Consider the following 19,393-nt stretch of genomic DNA (forward strand, 5'->3'; position numbering starts at 1 on the left):
AGAGCTGGAGAAGCTTATCTGGGAATAAAATGCATTGAGTTTGAGGGTATGATTTTTTTTTTCATCTGGTTTGGCTTCTCAGAGACATTTATACAAATGGTATGTTTCTCAGCTATGTTTCAGACAATTAATAATACTAAGTTAATAATGGCCAGAGAAATGAGGTCTCCTACTATGAATTATAAAAATAACCACTGTGATTAAGTAAAAATGCATCCCACCTATGGAACATACATCTTCCCTTTCAGCTATGAAATATGTCGCTGGAAATAAAAACGAACCAGCAACTAAAGGAAAAAAAGTGGGATCGCTGTTTTGTTTTTCCATATCACAAAAGCAGGAGGGAGGTCACACAGTACCGTTGGAGGGTATCATGCCTTTTGCTGACTCAGAGAAGAAATACATTTGCCATTCAAAGACAAATTAAACAGGGCATGGATCATGCTACCTGGATTGCCAGACTCAGTTATCTGCCAAGACCAGGCAACATTCAGTTACCCCCAAATGCATCTAAACACAGAAAATTCTTTGGCTCTGTGTGGACAGAATGCCTTTGTCAAAATTTTCAGTTGGAACAAATATTGCAAAGCAGTCCAGATGAGATTTGTCCCAGGAGAAACTGACACAAATTCCTTTAGGACAGAGGAAGCTACCTCAGCTACACTGCTGGGATTGCCAGGTGATAGGATTAAAGGAGCTAGAAAGTGGCATCGTGACCTAATATAACTCTCAAATCTACTGCACACAGAGTCCTAGAACTCTGGACCAGCGGGGTAAGAAGTCACTTAACCCATGCAGCATCACGGTGTTCAGATGCTCAGGTATTTGACTAGACCCTTCTCCAGTGGGAACAGGAGGCGAGCCTGCCCATCAGGCAGCACTGCCTAAAAGAAAAGGCAAGCTGATATCAGTGGCTCAGAGGAGAGCAGGGTGTCCCTGCTAAACATGTGCTGGCAAGACACAAGAGAATCCTGACATGAGAACATTTCTGGACAGGATCTGAGTTGGCGAGGATCCCTGGACACCTGGGAGAACTATGTCTGGAATACAGAAGCCCCAACGTCACCTCTGAACAAATGTGATGGCACCCAGCGAAGCTAATGTCCTTAGGCCAAGAGTCCATGGAAAAACCAAGGGCATTCCTATAATAGAAGGACTTTTTTCCCTATACGAGCATCATTCAAATCAGAAATAAACTTCTCGGAAAGGACTGGGGAGAAAAAGTTTAAGCCGGAGAATTACAGGGAAGTGAAAGAGATCTAATTGAATCAGGCCCAGTAGAGATGTAATGCTTGGTACCTCCAGAGAGAAGAGGAAAGAGGTAGTGAGCATTCTTCCTGTGCCTGCCTCATTCACGGAAGCAGGTAGGACCATCCATGAAACAGTGCAAAGAAAGCTCCAAGACGTAGAAGAGCCACATATTCAAGGTGTCGCATACAGACAAAAAGTGTGTCAGGCTTTCCAGCTGGACTGAAATATCATTCTCACAGAGAAATGTCAACAGGCCTAAAATGATGCAAAACGGTATTCATCCAAAGGAGCCCCAACTGCGTTGCCAGGGGCTCAGTGTTCCACTCACGGCAGCATTGTACACTGGTGAGAGAACTTGCTGCTGACAGCCTTGCCCTCTTCCCTTAGGTTGACTACCTCTCCTCTTCTCTCAGCCATTCCAATGAGCAAACTGCTGCTTTTCTCAATACACAGTGGGTAGGACACCATAAATCCCAGGTTCTCTAATTTCAAATATTCTGTCCCACTGCCCTGCTTTTGATGGACCCTATGCCTGGGCTCTTGGTTTGGAACAGAAGGTCCCATTAGCCAGGAGAAATGCTCTCCAGCAAAGTTCCATGTCGAGGTGAAGGCATTTCTGAAGATGATAAGTGTACCAACCCAGAGAAAGGCAGAACTTATCTGTGAGCGATAACCAGGATAACAGGCAGGTGGGGAAAGTCCCTGCTTTGCTTTCTCTATCAGAGAGCTTATCTCACTTGATTTTAAAGCCCTGTCTTCATCACTAACCATGAGCTTCATAGTACCATGGACTTGTCTACACGTAATCACTGTATCTTCAGAAAGTGGCAAGGAGACGGGCATGCTAATGGTTGACAGTAATTTTTTTTTTTAATGAAGGGATAAATAAATCAGTGAGAGAATAGAGAAACTGTTAAAATCCAGAAGCGTGAAGAAATGTGAAACTACGCACAAGTTGGAGACCAGTCGCTTCAGCCGGCAAGTGGTTTCTTCCATGAGAAAATGTGACCATCCATACCACAAGTGATACGGGATGAAAGATCAGTGTTAGTCATACCCCCTCGGTAATACACGCATTCTAAAGCACAGTCCTGAGGTTTTAAAGTTGGCATCTTAACCAGGAAAATCCACATGACGGCAGACATAGCCGGCAACACTTTCTGTTTCCAGACCATTTGCAGGAAGATGGGGAGTGTTGAACACACTCTAAGAATTTCTCCAAACTTCAAAAGTACTTGGCATCCGTTTCTACTCATGCCTCTGGTGCTGAAATATCAGCCACCGTGGAAACTGGTCTCTGCAGTTGCTCCCCAGCGACTGGTGAGTATGTTTCATTTGTCCCCTTCTCCTTTCAGTAAGTTGCACATTTGCTTCAATCATTTCTCTGCTGCATCTCTCTAAATTCTCTATCGTGGGAAAGTCTGATCAAAATGTCCAGCCTTCACTATGACCCAGGGCTCTGGTAATGAATTAAGAGTTAACTGGAGTGCACATGAAACAGAGAGCTTGCCAGAAGATGGTTAGAGAATTTCATGACAATTAGCACTGATTTGCGCTACAAGAATACAAAAAAAAAATTGTTTCAAAAGAGAACAAAAACAGCTTCTCACACATACATAACCCAAAAAAAGCCTTCTAGCACTGACTGAAAATGATACCATTGGATGACAGAAGAAACACACCAGATTAGCCAATTAGCATTCACCCAAGAAAAGTAAGCACTTTGGAGAGAAGGGAGAAAAGGAACCCATCAACGGTAATATCAACTTTACAATAGCCCTGACTGTTTATCTACCCAAAGGAAGTGCTACCTCCCAATTTTTTTTGTGACCCTCTTGACAATTCTGGGGGAAAAAGTGTTAGTTCAACATTATCGCAAGCCAGAATATGACTCTATTTATGTGACAAGTTGACAACATACAATTTCATGCTTGTTGAACTGATCGGTGTTATATATTCACTGTGCATATTATGAAGGCTCACTGTTATAAATATGAAACAGTATACACTTATTCAAAGTAACTCCAGCAGTGGCAATTTATAGCTGGGTTGTTTGTGCTCTTACGAAGCCCATTGCCACCTTAAGGGGCTGCAGCGCACAGAAACAGATGTGAAGTGTGACTCTGACCAAAATGGACTGACGATGACCTATGTGAAAGCAGGCTATTACATTTTGGTCTGCATGGCAGCTGACACTGGTTTGTATTTAGATATGTGACTGGTGAGAACACTGTGTTCTTAAAGCTCTGTTTAAACATGGGCCAAGACATTTGTCTGCTGGACTAATTATTTTACCACCCAGCCATGGCAAGTATCCCATTCTTTTCCTTAAAAAAAGAAAGAATGTGAATGTGTATGCACACACACACAGGCACACAGTTCCAGTATGCTGTGTAAAGTTACAGTCAGTACTATAAACCTTGGTCATGTCAGGTGAATGTTGGCAAGCGTTCTGGAACGTCTGCATAACAGAATCGTACCACGTTCTCGAGCAGGTGCCTGGGAACGGGACAAGGCCACAAACCATCAAATCATAAGCTGTCCCAGACACTGTTTTTGGTCAAATCATTTCCTCCTTTCTTTCCCCGCTTTCTTTCTTTCTCTTAGCAAGCTTCAACCAATTTGCAAGTGTTCGCTTCCACAAGGACAAATTTGGAAGAGTGAAGAACAACACAGTTTATCCAAATGTGGAAGGAAATGAGGGAACCAGGTGCCTTGCTAAAGCTAGATATCACAAATTTGCATAAGTAGTTTCCCAACGACAGAAGTGCTATTTGGAACAAAATAAATTGCTTGTATTGTATGCAAGGGCACAAACCTTGACCAAGTTTGTGGTTGCTTCCCTGCTACTATGTTTCTTTAAGTACACCCTTGATATTCCTGCTAAGAAGCCCAAGTTGGTGGCCCTCTGTAGGTAGATCTAAAAGGATAATAGTTTATTTATTATTTCATTTAATTATTTGTTTTTAGGTAGACCTAAAAATCTTACTGTTTATCTAGAAGTCTTCAACATCTGTATGTGACTATTAAGAAAAATAAATAAAAAATACTTGAAATATGAATTACTTTGCTGCAGGATTTTCTAGTAATTCTTCTGTTTCCTTTTTGTTTGTTTGCTTAAAAGTAAGTAACACCCTTAGCTCTCATTTTGAGATCTAGCAATGCAGTCAGTGACCGGAATCGCGGATCTTTTTTGAAAGATTTTAATTCTAGCGTTTCGGAACTTCCCCACTCCAACAAAGCTCGTTATTCAGAATCTACATCTCTTTCTACTTTTCCTGTTGGACTGAAGTGAAGGTGTTGTCAGTCTGTCTAGTAAATCCAACCCACAAGATAACATAATCACATACATTCATTTCTCAGAGACCTTGGTGGTTCTAATATCCTTGCTTTTATGATCTCTTATGAACAGCCAGGAATAGCAATTTGCAGGCTGTTTGTAAAGCCATCTTAGTCTGAACCTAGCCTTCCCCTCTTTTATCACACGGCGATATTCTGCAGCTAAATCCCACTCGCCATAGCAAAATTTGCTCTGAGCTCCATCTTCGAATAATTTAAGTATTCTCTGTGTGTATGGAACATATCAAACATGCAGTGTAGGGCGATTATCATTTCAATGAACTATTTATTAATAGAAGGTGGTGTGTGTGCTTTGCTTACATTTATTGATATGCTGCCCACTGTATATTGTAGCCTGAAGCTATTTAGTTCATGGTCATCAGCGCCTCAGACAAGCAGTGCTATGGCTCTCATGGTCCCAGTTCTTCTTTGTGCTTTGCTCAACTTTATTTTACCACTATATCACCTAGAACCTTAAACACAAGGCTCGAGTTCTGTGTTAAATCACAATTGTTTCCTATTAAGTGTTCCAAGCTCCCCCATTTTTATTAAGTTACTTTATTAAATCCTTAATAACATAGATAGAATAGTTAGTTAATTTGTGTGTTGAGCCATGGATGTTAATTTGTAAACATAATAACATACTGCAATCATTTGCATAATAGCATTTTAATCTTTTTAGTAAAAGCTGTAATTCCCTACAAAGTACACTGCAGTAGAAACTAAGTGACTATTGGTAATAGTACAAAGGCCTTAAAATTCTGATCCTATTATAGTGTTGGAACATACCCAAACTGCTTCCATAATCTCTGAAATGTTACTATTCTCTAATTTAGGTGTCTGTGTCAAGAATAAAAATGAAGTATAACTGGTAGCAATAGACTATTTCCTAAATGTAATTTAGTATTCACGAAGCACCAGCACTTTGCAAATAGCTCTGAGGCTTTCCTTCAAAGTTCAGAGCTCCAGCCCTGCACATTGTGTGAGAAACACCAAGAATCTCACACTAAACTTGGTTGTGCCGAAGACAAGGCTCCAATAAATCATGCTGATGTGGCACAGGGCAGGGCATCGGCCACCAAGAATTTGGCTGTTAAGTCTCCTCCCTCCTCCCTGCCCGACCGGCCTGCTTTTACCTCCTTGAACTAACTGCTTCTGAGCAGCAGTTTGGGAGAGAATGAAAAAGTGGGGGAAATAGTTAACAAAGAGACTTCTAATAAAAAAAAAAAAAAACCAAAAAAACCAAAAAAACAACTCTAGAGGGGGCTTGAAAGAGCCCATTAACACCAATCACAAGACTGGCCAAAAAAAAAAAAAAAAAAAAAACAGAAAAAAAAAGCCTACTTGTTTAAAAGTCAAGCCAAGTCATTTTACGCAAGATCTGGTAATTCATTAATCTATCCGGCTGCAAACCTTGAATGAATAACTTGCTCTAGTAATGGAGATGGGCAGGTCTACACAGCATCTGTGTTTAGGATCTGAAACTATGCAAATTATTCTATCATTTTGGAAGAGAAAAGGCACAAAGGTATCTCCTATTATCATTTTGGGGTAAATTGCGTAATGGATAAGAAGTCATTTATCTTTGTAAAAATTTGCCCTTGCCAAGAGTAAGAGTGTGTATTTCCTGTGTATCTCTCTCCCCTTTTCCCTTGCTCTCATTCTAGCTGCTTGTAATTCAGCATCTTTGGCAGGCTACAGTAAAACACAGTACCCTGCTTTGCTTTCAAACTATACCTCAGAGCGCACAATCTTGAAAGTAACCTGAGAGGTTAAAGAAGAAGAAAAAAAATGGTCCTTACAAAATTGTTTTACATCACAGGCAATTCATTTTATAAAACACACAATAAAAGTTTTCATTGTTAAAAGAATAGGCACATAATTATCGGGACAGATAAACCTTGTTAAAAATGTGAAGTCTGGGGTAGAGAACAGTGGAAGAACAATTTGGCTGTCGGTCTTTAATGTTCATCTTTTTATCTGCTTTGTGTGTTGATCTCGTTCAGAGGTGAACCATCTGCTGGGCTGTGTTTCCAGGACATTTCATATAGATAGGGGGAGGAGGACAAATGGACACTATGTATAAGCTTACTATGCAAGCACACATAGTTGCTATACAAAGAGACAGTTTGTCCACTGCAGCATCCTGAATCTTAATGACTTTAACCTCGACTAATATCTTTGAAGTAAATCTAAGAGGCAGTGCGCCACTTCTTCCTGATTCCTCCCCCAAGTTTTCCTCCTTGTGAATGTGGGTCTCCACTTTCCTGGCTCCAAAGATATCCAGGGGGAGTAATTTTTAGTTCAATGACCCACTGGAGAGTCCAGGAGGTAGGAAAAGCCTAAGAAATGTCTCACCTCCTTCTTGGAGTGCCAACAGTATCGAAATAGTTGGTCTCTATCCCCAAAACACAAACTAGCACCTTCTACAATCATTGTGCCCAATTACGCATATGGATTCTCACTTTCCAAATTGCAAATGGCTAAGAACTGGCTTGGCTTCCCTGAAAAACAGCAGCCGACCTCATCTTTTGTAACCACAACTTACACTAACAAAAGCAACCATCAGGAAAGTTAGTGGTGAAGGATGTCATTTAACTGGCATCCTTTGACTTACTATTTATTAGTAGGGATTGATGCCAATAGACATAGCCCCATGGGTCAGAGCTCCTGAGCCATATTTCCCCAGTGGTCAGCATAATGGCGAGGAAGAAACAGGGTGATAAACCAGATGTTCCCAAGATAAGGCAGATGTTATCAAGACAAGAAGTCTAAACAGTCTTTAACTGAGGTGTGTAGAGAAACACACACACACACACACACGTGAACACTATTCAGTCTCCCAGCTGGATAAGCCCACAGTAGAGGTTGAAAATAAAGCAGCACACAGGCTGGGTCAGATTGTTGCTTCCTGATTTGTGATTCTCCAAGATGAACATCTAACTGATTTATACCCAGAATTTGAAATTTTGTGGTAGACTACAAATGCAAAGAGAAGTACAACATACATTTTTAAAATACTCCATAAGTCTCCAGGAGTTTCAACATTCTTCAATGTTCTTATGTTACAGCCAATTATCTCCCCACTTAAATGGCTATTATTTTCTTACTTGAAGTCTATATTCTCCCTAAGCGTCATTACCAAGTGTGGCAAAAATCTGGTTGTGGGCCGTAAATTGAATTTAAATGACAAACTTTTATTGATTGCAAATTCCAGGAATCTTCAAGAAGTGATTATTGTAAATGAATTCGGTCTCTCCACATAAAAAAGGAGAATTTATTCTCCCAATGATTAAATTAAGAGGAGGTGGTTTGGACACACATTTTTTTCTCTGTTTGTTTTATTAAAATTCCAAGAGGTTTGCCATTCATAGAAAAGTCTGCCTGACCTCAGGCACAGGCAGAAGCAGGAATTCATTACCATGGAAGGCTACAGAATTTCCTCCAAGGAGACAAGTGAGAAAAAGCAGACACCACATGAATTTGTGGATTGGGTTAAATAGGTTCTGCCCCTGATGCAGCAGGGAGATGGCAGCCCCTTTGTAAAATGACTCACAGTCCAAGAAAGTGCTTCAGCTCCTAAAGGTGAGCAGAAACTTAACCAGATAGATACCCGTGAAGTTCCAATTCCCTTTGGAATATTTTCGAGTTAGTCTGCTTTGCCACCTCCCTCCCTAACCTAACCCATATTTATCAGGACTGATGGAATTTTCCTTTGAGGTGCTTAAATTTTGTTCCCTGGACGCCATCCCCTCTGCTGTCACCTTGTCCCTTCCCTGCACCTGCATCGCATGGGGTTTGGAATGCAGCAGAGCCTGCTGTCGGATTTCCTCTACTTTCTGCTTGTCCATAGCTCTTAAAACGATCAGAACGATCACCCTTAAATACCATCTCCGTCACGTTGCTCTCATGCTAAAAATCTTCAGTGGCACCCTAATTCCTATCGTGGAAACTCTAAACACTTGCAACTGGGTCCTCAGGGCCTGGCATAATTTTGTACCCACCCTAAATCCAGACTTACCTATCTTACTCCTGTGCTCCCATGAATACATTTTTCACTTTGAGTAAACCAAGCTCTTCACCTTCATAATCCGTCTATGAAAAGACTTCACTCTTATTCTCTTATTAACCTTGGTGATGTTATTCTTGCTGATTCCCTCCTTAGCTAGGATACATACACACACACACACACACACACACACACACACACACCCCTACATGTATACATGTATATATGAATACACACGGTCTTGCCATATTTGCCAATTGCTAATATATATATATATAATATAACCCCATGCATATAAATATACATGTGCACATATACATGGATGTATATAGTGTTACGTTGTTCTCCAATTACTGATATATATGAACATGTATATATATATGTATATTTGTATACACAGTCTTCCATTATTTGCTAATGGTTTCCGATTTCACCCTCCCCAACTAGATTTAAGGTCCTTTAGGAAATAGATCTATTGGAGCTTTATATTTAATTTTCACATTAACTAACGCAGTTCACACCATCAATAAATATATGATGGTTAACTCATTCATGAGGTTGTAACTATTTACTGAGTACACACTTTCTCCTGCTTTCTAAGAAAGCATCTAGAAAAACTTCAGTGAACAAGACAAGCTGGTTCCCTGCTCCCAAAATGCTCACAGTCTTTTGAATAGCCAAGATCTGTTGTTTTTAACTTTTTCATAAGTATATAATATATGCCCATTGTAGAAAAAAATTAGAATACAACTGAAAGTCGAAGGAAAAAATCATCTATATTCCCACCATAATGATCGAATATTCTTGAAAGTTTCCATCCGCCATTCCCCGGTGGCATATAGCAGGACACCTTATAGACAGATAGCAGGAAACCACCCTTTTTCTTTTACAAAAGTTCACAGTATCAGACCTTCCTGCAAGTTTCAGTAATTACCCAACATGAATACTGGCCACAGCTTAGAGACCTTCCCTCCCCATTAGCAAAGGCAGCCTTCAGTACGTATTCTGAGCAATGACCTAGAGGCAGCTACATCCTCACTCTCCACGTACTAAAGGACCCCAAGTAGCTGCATTCAGAAGTTACCAGACCAACAAATGAAAGATGCCCATTCAGTGGAATCAAGGAGGCATCAAAGCAGAGGTTAAAATAAAGCAGAGACAAGGTGGCCCACAATGTCCCAGAAGAGCCAATGTGCTATTTACCCTAACCCATGTCACCCATCTTTACACACTGTCATGCTTTAAAAGTACTTCTTTATTCTCCTCCTTCAAACAATGCACAAAGCAACAGAGAGAAGGAAGTTGTGTTGCAATATTCTGAAACATAAATCTTGCTACCAGCCGGTCCAGGGACAGCATCCTGTTTTCCTGACACATGGATAAGATAAACTGGGTGCTGCACCTATAGGCCTTGTATCCTGTTTTGCTAAGTGGCTTCTGAATCATACGTGGTCACCTGCATTTACACATCCAAACATAGGTTGTGCAAGCAGATAGCGCTGTTTGTGTGCCCAGTTACTCAACCAACATGCACAATTATGTGTCAGCTCACTCTTCTCCCACTCAGGAATTCACTGTCTCCCCAACTGGGACATTCAATTCCATTCTTTTTTTTCTTCTTCTTCTTAAGTTATTCAATACATAAAAATCAAACTAAGATTCAAATGATGGAAGAGGTCAAATGAAGAAATTTCTATTTATTCCCAACGTTTAAGCATTCTGCAATACTAAATGTAACTCTAAATACCCACTTTCTTCCCGCTTTGATGAGAATTCAGAAATCCTGTGGCCAGTTTCCAGCAGTGTCATCAATGTGATACTTGAGTCAGGGAAAAGTGTTGAACTGCTCGGTGCCTTATTTTATTCTGGGAATCCGAGGTAGATAATGCTTGTTATTGGCAGATCAGAGGTGGCAGAGACCGTGACTGTTGGGCTTGCTCAAGTACAAGGCCTTCACAAATGTGATGAGGCAGGGTTTTGAGAACTGGAGGAGAACAAGGGAGCACAGGTGAAAGTCCGCTGTGAGAGGTTTAAAGTCACAGGCGCTGGGAAATGCCTTTGGGGTAACGCAGCTTCAGTAGAAGCAATGTGCAAAGCTGTGGCCGTTCAAGGGTTATTCTGTTGCCTATGGAGTTTCTTTACAGGGGAAGACACAATTTTAGAATTCCACCTATGCTCAAAACACACTTTTTTTTTTCGTTATAGAAAAGATGTCTGAGTTTAACGCTAGAGGGCAAAGAGTAGAGGCATCTTTCTGTATGCAAATGCTGAGGAAGCGGCTGCTGTGTGTAACAGTATTGCCACATTTGGCCTTACCCTTGGCATCAACAAAGAAGAATGGGCTTTGTGACATCAGAGAAAACTGTTATGGGGACTTATTGATACAGTCACTTTTGCTGTCTGCCACCAAGAGAATTCCTGACATATCAGTCCTGGGGCCCTGGGCATCTTGAAAATTTTATATGGCTTCTAAGTCTTCATATCCTGTATCTTAACTCTATTTTCTCTCTCGGAAATGTGACGGATTCATCTTTAGTGTTTTCTAAAAATTGCGGCGACTTTTTTTTTAAACAGAGTTTCTTCACCTCAGCACCATGGTCACTTGGGGCCAAATGATTCTTTGCTGGGGAGCTGTCCTGTGCATTACAGGATGTTAAGCAGCATCTCTGGTCTCTACCTACTAAATACCAGCAGCATCTCTCTGCCTCCTGTCCTAAAAATCAAACATCCCTCCAAACAATGCGAAATATCCCCAGGCAGGCAAAGTTGCCTTCAGTTGAGAACCACTGTTTTAAGATGAACTGATGAGAGATTAAATGAAATAAACCTTGTGTTTAGAGTGTTGAAAACAATTCCACCAGTAGTAGAAAGTTATATAAGAAAACAAAAGGGGCGTCTTTGTGTAGATTAAGCATCTATAGATATATAACTGGTTGCCAAACCAAGTCTCCCGGAAGTGTAAATGAGAAGTACCTCATGCAGGTGCCACGACATGAAATACAGGGACACCAGCCATGAAAAAAAGGTGTATTTTTTGCAACCAGCCCACAAGGGAGGCCTTGACCACCACGCCATCGCCCCAACCACCTTTTAGTTTTTCCCTAACCATCTTCTACAAAATGCATGGCATTCACCCAATATGAAATAGTCGATTTTTAGATAAGAGGTCTATGGAGATGGACATTTTTAAAAGTACTGTTTACTTAATGCAGCATGACTTAAAATGGGCCTGTAACCTGACAAGTGTACTGAATGAGGAATGTTCAATTTACCAGTTCGAACCAGCCAAGTCCTCACATGAACTTTCTGAGACCCGGCTGAGAAGCCTGGGAAAGTATAACTAACCACAAACCCTCAGTGTTTCCTCCACCTGATTCCTTCTCCCCAGCCTTCACTCCATTACCTTAAGCACTCTTCTAGGACCCACTTAATGCTCCAGACATATTATAAAACCTTAGTGGTCAACAGAATCTACAGCCATCTCAGCTCACCAGCTAGATACCTGCTTCCATGTCAACCAACACTGAAAGAAAAGATTCTGTTCTATTTTTAAATATATTGAGCAAAGAAGCAGCTTGGTATGTAAAGGATGGCTGTCACCCAAATTCACTGTTATTCTATTTTTAATCAAGGATAATAGACTTCGAAGTCAGATACATCTGGGGTTCAAATCCCAAGTCTTTGTCAACTGTGTGATTTTGGGAAAATCACTTAGCCTCTCTGAAACTCACTGTCTGCATATGTAAAATGGGAATGATAATAATAGTACCTAAACAATAGGTTGTTTTGAGGGATGAGTGCGATGACATACATAAAGCAAGAGTGTGCCGAAATGTTGGCCATGTTGTTATTACTATTACTCTTATGAACATACCATATTCATCATTCACTCACTATTCACAAAGCACTTATTCAACACCTTCTGTGTGCTGGAAAAACTCAGTAAATATTGTAAAATGGGTTTTCTTAATGACTCAATAAACATTTATTCAGTGCCTTTTATGTGCTGGGTGCTGGAAAAACTCAATAAATATTGTAAAATTGGCTTTCTTAATGACTTGAGATTTCAACCAAACAACACTGAAGTATAAGAAATGTCTCTGCTGGTGGATAAAAAATTACATTTAAAGTGCTTTGTTTGGAGCCTGGCACATGGTAGATAGAAAATGTTACATGATAATGGTGGGGCTGGTGGTGGTGATATTGAAAACTAGTTGATTTGATAATCTTTACTCAATTCACTTGCCAGAGTTTGTCCCTCTAAGAAACCATTTATTTTCAAGTAAATGAGGACTGATCTTATAAGAAAGAACTTCTTTTCTCAAAGTAACTGTTTAATAGGTGCAGATTAACATTCTTTATTACAGGGTAGGCTTATAATAAAGAGTCTACAGCCTGGGAGGTAATTCTCACTACTGAAAAGTAAATTAATTTTGACTAATTTATAAGTAAATAACAGAGTAGTTGGGCTTAGAAGTTCCCATAATATAAAGAAATCAGAGGTACGATTATAAATATGACAATGACAGTAAAAAAAAAAACTGCTCACCTACTTTGTAAAATAATTAAATTAGACCTCATGCCTTGGTTAAAAAGAAATGTATTCTTTTACACTCTACGTTAGTTTACAGTAGGCACCATTTTCTGTGGGAAATAGACAGGAATAAACAGGTGTAGACGTTTGTTCTTCCTTGTCATTTATTCTTTCACAATCCCTTAGTATTTCAACAGAGTTTGATGTACTCTGTTGTGGGTCCTTAGGGCCTTAATTCTCAAAAAAAAAAAAAAATTTGTTTTCCAAAATCGTTTTTCCACAAAATAGCAAGTGCCTAAGTATGATAAAAAGTCTTTTGGTGACAGCAAAGTAAGAACTCATTATGCTTTCAGGCCAATAATATTTTAGTGTGGCATAAGCCAAGTTCAATGAGAAATTAATTTTCACCAAGGGCTGTCCTTACCTCAAATATGTTTGAAGGCTCATTGTTGTACTGATTGGATATTATTTCTGACTGGTCACTGCACCACTTGAGTCCACCCAGAAAGCTGTCTGTATCCAAGTCGTTCACGTCTAGTTCAGAAAGGTCAAGTTCAGGAAGATCTGGGCAAAGAGGCTGGTCTTCACCAACCAGAGCAGCACACTGCAGGGGGCAGGGGAGGAAAGAAAAAAGCTTTCATTAACTGCAGGAATTTATTAAACTGCAATAGCATGTGATAGGAATTAAGCCTGGTTAATTCAACGACACCACCAAAGCTGGTTTCCAGGGTTTTAGTCCCCAGAATAAACATCCTAAATTCTTTAACTCGCTTTGCTCCCAAAGGATACTTTGCCAGAACCATTCCATCCCAAATGCTACCTCCAAATCCATAGTAAATGCCATGCTTCCATGAAGCCTTCTCTGATTCGTCCAGTTAGAAATCAACTTAGATTTGTTGGTACCTCTTTGAAAGTTAGCACTTACCAAGTTTCAAATTGTTTTCTGGTTAACTATATGCAAAATTTCATTCTACTCTTAGAGTATAAGCCCTTTGAGGGAAGGATACAGATTTGATTTCACCTTGGAATTACATCACACACACGAGCGACAAACGATTACTAAATGAGAGAAAAAAAAACCATAAGAACTATACCAGGAAAACTTTCTCCATTTACTCTCTCTTTAACCATTATAATCCATATAATTCATTTAGCAACTAATGATGCAACGTCCTTTAACATGTCTATGGTTCTCTTGAATCGTTATTTAAATCTTTTACTTGACTTTTCATGAGATTCTGAACTTCTCAAACAGGTCAAAAATAAATCCATTGAGATGAAGGACAAAAATCATATTTTTTATGATCTTTGTTATCTTTCACTATGTGTAACTTGCAAGTCTTCTGTGCTGGTGTGTGCGTCTGTGTATATGTGTATACCGTTGGGATCACCTGAAGTCTGAAAAGAAAAACCACTCTAGCACACCACAACTATGTTTTTGTTCATCATTTATATATTCCTAAACTGTGCTCTAAGTGAATTCAAAAGAACAATTTTTTATTTGGAGTTTTAAAAATGGTTTCAATATATTGAGAGGCTTAAAATACCCTCTACCGGGACTGGGCTGCTCGTCACCTCCTTGCATAGAGTAAGTGGTCTGTTAACTCTCCTGCACTGTGGGTTTCTGAGGAAAGTGGACCCGCTTCCTAAGGTGGGCTTCTAACCTCGAATTGGCTATCTGACTGCTGTTTCATCACTGCCAATTGTGAAGAACCCTGCAGAAGCTTCCTTTGGAAGGGATCTGGTGATGCCAGAGCCATAAGGACTTTATCTATCTGCAAGCCGAGGGGTCTCAATGGAAAGGCACACTCCCTGAGGTGGTACCCTCACGGGCCTCCCTTCCAAGGCCAGGAGAGATGCTGGGGAGTTCTTCCCATCCAGGCAGCAGTTGGGCATGAAGCTAAAGATACTGCTTGACATTTAGATTTTGAATAAAATAAGTTCTACGCAGATTTTTTTTCTCAAGCACCCCTGTCATCCCTGGCAGGCTACATGACACGGGTCATATGCAGCAGCACGCTGAGAAGTAGGTACTGGATAATGGAGCCAGCAGTTGGTAAGGGGAGGCTGGGAGAAGGCTGAAAATTCCTGCACTTCCTCCCTAAGACCACTGGGCCCCACTGAGATCCCAAACTGCAGGCACAAAGGTAATGCCAAGAAAGGGCAACCCCCTTCATCTCAACTCTTTCCTTATCATTTTATTGGTCTTTCTCTTTTATTATTGGAGTTAGCCCAAAGTTGCAGATCCGTATACTTGACTAGATTGATAAGTAAGCGGAGGCTGGGCTGAAGAGAAGATTTTGTTCTGGGACAGTGTTTGGATTTTGTTACAGGCACAACACTTCCCAGTCTCCACACTTGCCCACTGCTTGTCCTCCAAACACAAACACACACACCCCCACACACAGTTAACTCTTCCACAACACGACCGATTCAGAGACAAGGGGAGAACTTTTTCACTGGTGCAAAACCCACTAGGATTAGGGGAGAGTCCTTAAAATAAAAAGCATAAACAACAAAAATGACGACAAAAAAGAAAAATAAGTTAGACAACGTAGGATCTCTACCTCTGGCTTAAATTCCTTTTGTGGACAGCATACTCTAGAACCCGTGTTCGGGAATGTTGATACCAACTGGTGGACAACTTCTTGCTGTCTCCCTCTTTAACAGCCCTCTCGAGGCATGACTTCTCCAAAACCCTTTAACCTTTCAGAAATATGTATTTTTCAGTAACTTTTGAAAACCATTAAAAAGATCAGATCAATTTTTTGTATTTCACTCTGCTGTAATTCACATATTTCTTTCCTTTCCTCTCTCTGTCTGCCTCGCTCATTTTTGCTTTTCTGTTATCATTGAAAAATGTGAATGTGCTCTTGCCAATGCTGACGTGCTAATAAAATCAGGGCTCCTGAACGTGGCATTATCCTGATAATCTAAAACACATTAGTGGCAGCAAGTGTTCCTGTTATTAATTTATATTTGGCCTTTGGATGATGCCAGACTTAACAGTCCGAGCCCTGTAACTGTCCTCATCTGACACTCTGATATTTACTGCTTCCCTATACATCTGTAACAGGTGTGCTTTACTGCAATTACAGAGACACATTCTACTGCCTCTTCGCAACTATGACAGCTATTTCACAACCACAGCCTTAATTTTATAAGATTTAAGAGGATAAAGCAGTCACTAAACACAAAAGGCTAATTATTGTACGTTATTTCACCCCAACAGACTTTTCTCTTAGTTAAAGAGCAGACAATAAATTAGCTTAACTGCACTGATGATAATGAAACATTATAATTAAGTATAATTCTCCATTAACCTTTTGGAGGTTTTTGTGCCATTGATGGTAAATTTTAAAGAGAGAGAGAGCAGAAAGAGTGGACTTGGCCACATTAATTACATTAATGAAAAAAGAACCTGACTTCTTAAAAAAGAAATTAGGACAGGGGATAAGGGGCAGGGCAGGGGTCAGTAAAGAATGACAGTCTTAGTAGAGTGTATGTCATCGGAACTGTCTCTATCAATCTTGGTAAGCTTACTGGACATCACCTTCATTAAACTGTGAAACACGGGGCACTCTGAGTAGCTATAGTGATAGAGGCCTTTATTAACCAATGTACTGTCCCGTCATTATGTGCAAAAGGGCATAATACGTTTTAGGATGACAGCAAACATTAATGATTCAAAAAATGAAAGCGGCCTACGCTACCTGCTGCTCATAATATTTGAGCCTGGCGGAGGTGATTCCCAGGGCTGCCACCACGAAGGCTGGGCTGCTAGCAGCCTGCTGCCTCCAGCGCAATAGAGAAGCGACTGGCCCGTCTCAGCTGACTGACAACTCAATCCACGGCTGGACAATTAGCCCGAGACCTCACCTCCTTAAGAACAAAATTAAAAAGCCAGTGTTCTAAACGGTGCTGACGCTTATTTGAAAATGACTGCAGGAATGCCAATGAGGAAAGGAAATCGTCCCTATTTCCATATGATCTAGTTCTTCAATCAACTCCTAGCAGCATCAGGAAGAATACATGATGGAAAAATGAAACTGCAGCAGCTGAGACCCACAGTGCCAGCCAGACAACCGCCCGCAGGATACTCCAGCTACTCGAAGACAATTAGGACTTTGAAGCCACTTAGAACCCTGCCTCGTAAGAGCTGCAGGACGTATGAATTATCCATAACTCTTCCACCTTACCAAGAAATCACAACAAGGTAAGAACAGCTACAATCCGCAAATATGCATCTGCCAAGGCAAGAGAGGGCAAACGGAGCCAGCATTTGCAAGCCCAGTGAAGAGTTAAGAATCCAGGGCATGCCTCACTAGAGAGGAAAAATGCATTCGCAGACGGCCTTGGCCAAATTATTTTCACTTTAGATGTGTATCGCGGCACCACATGGACATCTTATTTAATCAAATCACGTGTAGCCCTTGATCCTCCCCTTACCCTACGTGCCCCCAGCTTCCCAGAGGAAGCTCTCCCAGCCCTTTGCCAGATTCATTGTTAGCTGCTCAGATCCTCCCTGCAATTCAATTCGGGTCCATCTCACCAGAGTCCACAGAAAGTTTTGCTTGTTTCCCAAGTTGGCCAAACTTCCCGAGAACATTCCATTGTGTTGAATGCGAACATGCCGCGGTCCTCCGTCCCCCCCGCTAGTCACTCTAGACTCCAGAGATTACGAGGAAACCAGCTCGCTTTTTACCCCCTTGTATGAATTGTAGCCAGCAGAGACTGTGGAATTGATGTATTGCCATCTATTTTTACACAAGCAGCGAGCAGCTCCACACACAGTCCTGCATAAACTCTATTCTCTCTCCGGCTTCAGGCAGCTCTCTGTGGTACAGAGAGATTTAACCATTGGCTTCCCTGCCACTGACGCTGATGGAAAACCTTGCACTGTAAGGCTTTTATTTTCTTTGCTGGCCAAAGCTTTCAACCACACAGAGGAGTTTTAAAGGAACCAGCTTTGTTGTTTTGTGTTCTGTGGGAAAAGCAATATAAAATAGCCCAGCAGGATTATTTAGGATTCTGTGAGTTCTCTGATGAACAGAGAGCAAAGAAGAAAAAAATCCAGACTAGAGTCAAAACTGACTAGATTTGAGCCCATCTATTTTAATATTTTTATCTTCATCTTATTATAAATAGAAATGGCATTTTTCCAACCAGGCCACTAAACACCACTGGAAAGACTTCAGCTTCTGATTCATATCAATATCTTAGGGCATAAATATTGCATATGAGTAGAAACAGAGCCAAAGGCACATGGAAAGAGTTTCTAACTGCAACAGATCCTGATGACAGCAGCTAAGCTTTGATTTGTTCACGGTATCTCAGAGCCACCTTAAAATAGCAAACTTATTGGAGTTAAGATAAGATTGAGATTCCCTTCCCAAAGCTCCTGCCGGGGCTACTTTGCTGCCTCCTCTCCTCGCCCAAGCCCGAGCCCTTCCCCCTCTTACAGGAATAATTGCATTGCGAGGGAAGCTTCCGTCCTGGCTGCAGTGCTGAGCCCAGCCCCACCTCACCTCGATGTCACTCCATACAGAGTCCTGGTTGCACATGTCCCACGCCATCCAGCTCCTGAATGACGCCAGTCAAGCTGTTTCAACTCCAATCCACAGTGACACAGAGCACACACTCATGCAGGCAACCAGCCCCTTACTGAGAGTGAACTGAAGGCACCTGTCTTACTACAGTCCCCAGTCACATGACAAAGCTATTAAAAAGTAGGCTGGGCTGTCACTCACCCAGCCTCCCTTCTCCTGTGCTGCTAGCTGCTCAAACTCGTGACGTCACTCAAAGGCAGCCCTCTGCCTCAGTGAAGTAACGCTTAAAAAAAAAAACGGAAAGAAAGAAAGAAAGGAAACACTTGGACTTTTGGAGCATCATGCTGTGACTAAAGCCAGCTTTGAATGCCACCGACTCTAAATGGAGCCCTGGCCATATAATAACTCAAATCCCCTGCAATCTTTTTTTAATTTATTTTCCTTCCAAAACAAGCAAGTGGCAAAGCTCTCTGTTTCAAGACAGAGTAACTACATTCTTAGCTAAAATGTGGACTCCCTCAGGACTCAGTTTGAAGACATCTAAGTGGACTTGGTTTGGGACTAAGGCAAGATCTTATCACATGATGGATTTTTATGAGACATTTTCTAATTGGGGGAAGTGTTTGAAAACAGAGAATGGGGCATGCTTTCTTTCTTTCTTTCTTTCTTTCTTTCTTTCTTTCTTTCTTTTTTTTTTTTTTTTGCTTATTT

At 40.9% G+C, this 19,393-nt stretch overlaps 1 protein-coding gene across 5 annotated transcripts in view; it reads right to left on the reverse strand.

Moving 5' to 3' along the window:
* PPARGC1A (PPARG coactivator 1 alpha) overlaps positions 1–18,848 on the reverse strand; it is a 98,982-nt gene extending 80,134 nt beyond the window's left edge. For 3 of the 5 annotated variants that reach the window (XR_004350080.1, XM_032633330.1, XM_032633332.1), the window contains exons 1-2: positions 17,686–17,767; positions 13,558–13,737 (exon numbers count right to left, since the gene is read on the reverse strand). Coding sequence is in view for 3 of the 5 variants with exons in the window: in XM_032633330.1 (XP_032489221.1) it covers positions 13,558–13,737; positions 17,686–17,742 (237 nt within the window). In the remaining 2 variants the exon portion in view is untranslated. Of the gene's footprint in view, positions 1–13,557; positions 13,738–17,685; positions 17,768–18,595; positions 18,630–18,661 lie in introns of those variants that run through there. The other 2 variants (XM_032633331.1, XM_032633333.1) reach the window with 2 other exon arrangements.
* Between the last annotated feature and the right edge of the window lie 545 nt (positions 18,849–19,393).

The sequence above is a fragment of the Phocoena sinus genome, chromosome 5 (assembly GCF_008692025.1).
Source record: "Phocoena sinus isolate mPhoSin1 chromosome 5, mPhoSin1.pri, whole genome shotgun sequence".
NCBI classification, from domain to species: Eukaryota; Metazoa; Chordata; class Mammalia; order Artiodactyla; family Phocoenidae; genus Phocoena; species Phocoena sinus.